This window comes from Nicrophorus vespilloides, unplaced genomic scaffold (genome assembly GCF_001412225.1).
Source record: "Nicrophorus vespilloides isolate i.1.1-1 unplaced genomic scaffold, Nicve_v1.0, whole genome shotgun sequence".
Classification (NCBI taxonomy): Eukaryota; Metazoa; Arthropoda; class Insecta; order Coleoptera; family Silphidae; genus Nicrophorus; species Nicrophorus vespilloides.
In genome coordinates, this window is record NW_017099472.1 from 9,555 (window position 1) to 13,351 (window position 3,797).

The 3,797-nt window shown below is 34.9% G+C and overlaps 2 protein-coding genes across 2 annotated transcripts in view; one reads left to right on the top strand and one right to left on the bottom strand.

Moving 5' to 3' along the window:
- Positions 1-516, top strand: part of LOC108564550 (zinc finger protein 609-like) — a 5,728-nt gene extending 5,212 nt beyond the window's left edge. The window contains exon 6 of the mRNA XM_017923625.1: positions 146-516. Coding sequence (XP_017779114.1) covers positions 146-210 — 65 coding nt within the window. The 3' untranslated portion in view covers positions 211-516. The remainder of the gene's footprint in view (positions 1-145) is intronic.
- Positions 517-1,730: 1,214 nt separating this feature from the next.
- On the bottom strand, positions 1,731-3,541 carry LOC108564551 (neuronal acetylcholine receptor subunit alpha-5-like). The gene is made up of 7 exons (XM_017923626.1): positions 3,290-3,541; positions 3,188-3,232; positions 3,017-3,126; positions 2,572-2,963; positions 2,368-2,520; positions 2,136-2,311; positions 1,731-1,939 (listed from the first exon to the last, which is right to left on the bottom strand). Exons 1-7 carry the CDS (start codon positions 3,491-3,493, stop codon positions 1,772-1,774), a joined length of 1,248 nt encoding a protein of 415 aa, XP_017779115.1. The 5' UTR covers positions 3,494-3,541; the 3' UTR covers positions 1,731-1,771.
- Positions 3,542-3,797: the final 256 nt, after the last annotated feature.

The following is a 3,797-nucleotide window of genomic DNA, read 5'->3' on the forward strand; positions in this document are numbered from 1 at the left end:
TCCCGATTGGTGTATTGGTTATATTTCACTGTTGCCTTGATCCGATCCGTTCTTATTTTTGTTTTTGTTTTGATGTTGTTTTGTTTTTCTTTTTGTTTTTGTGGGAATCCATTTAAAGAGACCTCTCTTTGTGTGTTTTTTGCAGCTGCTGTGTTGGCAAGCCAACAGGCCGCAGCAGTGACCGTCATCAACCCCTACACACCTAAGTGAGCCACGACTCCACCGTAGAATACTCACTCTTTTTGTTCTCGATGAGAAAGCATTCCATAGTCGTGGGTGTGTGCATGCAAAACTAAAGCAAACATATAAAAAATAAACTAATAAAACGAGATTTTATACATCTCGATTGGTGGACGATGAAGGAGAGCGCTGATAATTGCAAAGAAGGAAAAGCTTTAAAGGACCTCAATCTAATGATAGACATTATTTCTTGTTGATTTGATCATTGTTATTTTACTAAATCTAGTGATGCTGTGCGAGATGGAGGAGGGAATCTTGATTAGATTATTATTTTTTTTTTGTATTTTTTAAAGAAAGCACTCTTAAAAAATATTTCATAAGTTCGTATTTAATAAAAAACCAGTGGTCAAAAGTAAACCTCAACGCATGATCCTTCACTCGTCTCTGTTTCGACGAGGAACATGACTTACTAAATGTGTAAATAGTGTAAAGACGAGTCTTGTCTTTCTAGCAAGTAATACGTAAAGAATTAAGGACTTGAAGAGAAAAACATTTATAGTAGACTGAGAAGAACGTTTAGTAGAGAGAACAAACAAAAAAAAAAGTAAATAATATAAAGATTATATAACTTAAAACGCGAGAGATGCGGAACGTATCTTGTTTTTTTTTAATTAATTAATTAATTTAGATAACGTTATTATTAATATTATTATAAATATACATAGTTTTTTTTTATATATATAATTTTTCTCCTCCTTGCTTGATGCACTTGTTCATGTAATTAATTACGTTTAGTCTTCTTCCGTTGATTTATTAACATGTAATTTTTTTTTTTGAGACAACAAATATATTGAAAAAAATAAAACTAGAAAATAATATATATTACTATATATATATATGTACTAATTGATGGAATCCCAGTTTTAGTGGGAGCATTTGTAAAATTATTAAGGAAAAAAAAAATTATACAAAAAAAAAAAAGTAATGATGGTCGAGAGCGAATGGTGCAAGTAACGAGCAAATGGTGATAGAATTGAATGCATGGACACGAAGACACGAAGGATTTTTTTACTTAAACTCTTGCAGTCTGTACAGTGCGTAATAGTTTTTCTTCCCATATTTTTTGGAATACGTTAAGCGCAAAATAAACGTAAATCCAAACGTACAACAGCAGCAGCAGCAACAACACTGTTTACTTCCGTTATTGTTTTAATTATAAGTGTACATTGTAATTTGTTTTTGTAAGATTTATTTTTTTTTGTATTACTATTTTCTTTTTATATTCTCGAAAGAAGTATTATATTGTCTCTTTTTTTTCCTCTTCTTCGAGGCGAATTCGTACGAAGCGAAGAAGGTTACTTATTGTACAGGCTACAAAATAGCTTTAATGTAAAGTTGCTTAATAAAAATAATCAAATTCCAAATTGAGTTCACCTTTAATTTACCTAAAATCTCCATTCCCGTGTAAATTATTATTAAACAAGGTAAGTCGAAAAGTATTTGTTTATTTATTAATCCTTGAAACATTATAGTTTGTATATAATCTTATAGTAATGTAATCTTAAGATTTAACATGTCGATTGATGATGTCTCAAGGAACGAAGGCTATGAACATGCAGAGGTAAATGATGCAATAGGAGATGAAGCAGATTTTGTCGAGAATCCTTCCGAAAATCAACCAGTCCTTGTTGGGTCCTTGCGTCTGCGAATTCTCGATGATATTTGCACCGTCTTCGTCGCCAATCCTATTTGCAACGCTCTGCAAACAAAGAATAATCATAATTATAATAACCATTCAGTTTTAACATGTTAAGTTTTTTTTTATATTCAATACTATGATCATTATGTTAAAGGTAAGTAATTTATTATTCTACACAAAAGATATGATTTAACCACATAAGCATCGTTGGTACACCTGATTAATGTTTTAAGTAATTCGTTGAGATACTTCTTACCTTTAGATTATCATCGAATATGAAAAAGACTTGTCCCGGTCTGCTGGTAATAATAGCTGCAACCATTTTGGACATCCACATTGGGCTTTGTGTTGTTGTTCTGATCAATTTACGTTGAATTACAGTCAATAAAAGAGTAAAAATAGTGAGCAATAATGAATCTCTGGCGAATACAACTGGAATAAATGAAGAATATTTTATATGAGTAGATGATGGAAATGTTTATAGTTACGTATGAGTGGAGCTTGGGCGCCGCTGATCGGTATTTGCCAGGATATGTTTTGGAGGTACAACAGATGGAAAATGACGTTGCTGCAGATGAGCGCAATCCGTTCCATCTCTTCAGGACTCATCACTAGAGTTATCAGAGTCATGAAAATCATACCTAAAACAAAAATTGGTTTATCATTGTTTTTTAATTAGGATAAATTTATACCTAAAGCAGGAACGACGATCATGCAGATTAAAGATCCCGAATGCCTTTCGATGGTGAAGTAATAGTTCAACGTGGGATAACTGTTGTTGGGGCAGCATTTGAAGATGCCGCTGTGCTTGGATGCGTTCACTTTGAGCAGTTTCCACTCTGGATTCTCCACGAAATCGTCGGTCGTTACGGGCGGATCGGTCAGCTTGAAGTCGATCTCTTCGCCGCTGTGCACCCAGGATCCGAAGCGCAGGGTGCAATTTTGCACGTCGAAAGGATACTTGGACAGATTCGGAACGCATATGGCTTCGTGTCTCGTCGGAGGGATGCAGATCACGTTTCCCTTGTGCAACAGCAAACAATCGACGGCGGTCAGAGCGCTCGGATCTCCAGATTGATCAGCCCTGAAATAAAACCAAATTAAAAACAAATGTATTTGTAAAATGGAACAAATTACCTGTTGTAAATGGAAAGATCCGGGTACCAAATGGAATCTCTGTTGATGTGAATCGTTTGCAGGTTGTCGTAATCTTTGGGATCCCAAACTAGGTGTTCGTCGTTCCACACCTAAATAAAAAAAAATGTTTAAACAAAATGTATTGTAAACTTCTTGAGCTTTGCGACTCACCAGAGCTAACCAACTGTTGACTGATAAAGTGCTTTCGTGGGAATGCTGCAAAAAAGAATAGAAAACAATTATTTTCTAAGATTGAAATGATGATATCCTTACGTATGTGAAAGACTTCAGCACCATCCTCACACTGACTTTGGTCGTGTTTCCATGATTTAAAGTCGGACGAACTGTTCTATCGTAGCCGCACAACAGATCCTTCTTGAGTCTGACGGTCGGAGTTTGTTTATCCTTGGAGCATTGCTCAGCTTCGGTCAGGACAATCGAACAGATGATGGAGACAAATAAATGTAACCAGTACATGATTCCAACGTTTGCTCCAGAGACAGTGGAAAAAAAACCGCGCCGATGAAGAACGCAACAGGAATGATTCGAAATGGAAAAACGAGCGACGCAGTACCGAAAAACCAAACCCACCCATCATCTCGGGTTTCTTTCTACGTTTATCTGCGCTGCTCCGATTCTAATTTATCTACAATTTGCTATGAAATTTAGAATCTAGTACGTAGATATATCAATAACATGGAATCTGTTTAACATTTTAATTACGTTTTAGAAAATAATTTAAGAGTTTAAAACAATTACAAAGTTTATATCCAATATATGC

What these genes read in the sequence shown, in the direction of transcription:
- LOC108564551 (XM_017923626.1), bottom strand. Translation starts at nt 3,493, where the DNA reads ATGTACTGGTTACATTTATTTGTCTCCATCATCTGTTCGATTGTCCTG. An exon ending in GATCTTTCCATTTACAACAG is followed by an intron (nt 2,964 to 3,016) that starts GTAATTTGTTCC and finishes GTTTTATTTCAG; the next exon opens with GGCTGATCAATCTGGAGATC. An exon ending in CGCCCAAGCTCCACTCATAC is followed by an intron (nt 2,312 to 2,367) that starts GTAACTATAAAC and finishes CATTTATTCCAG; the next exon opens with TTGTATTCGCCAGAGATTCA.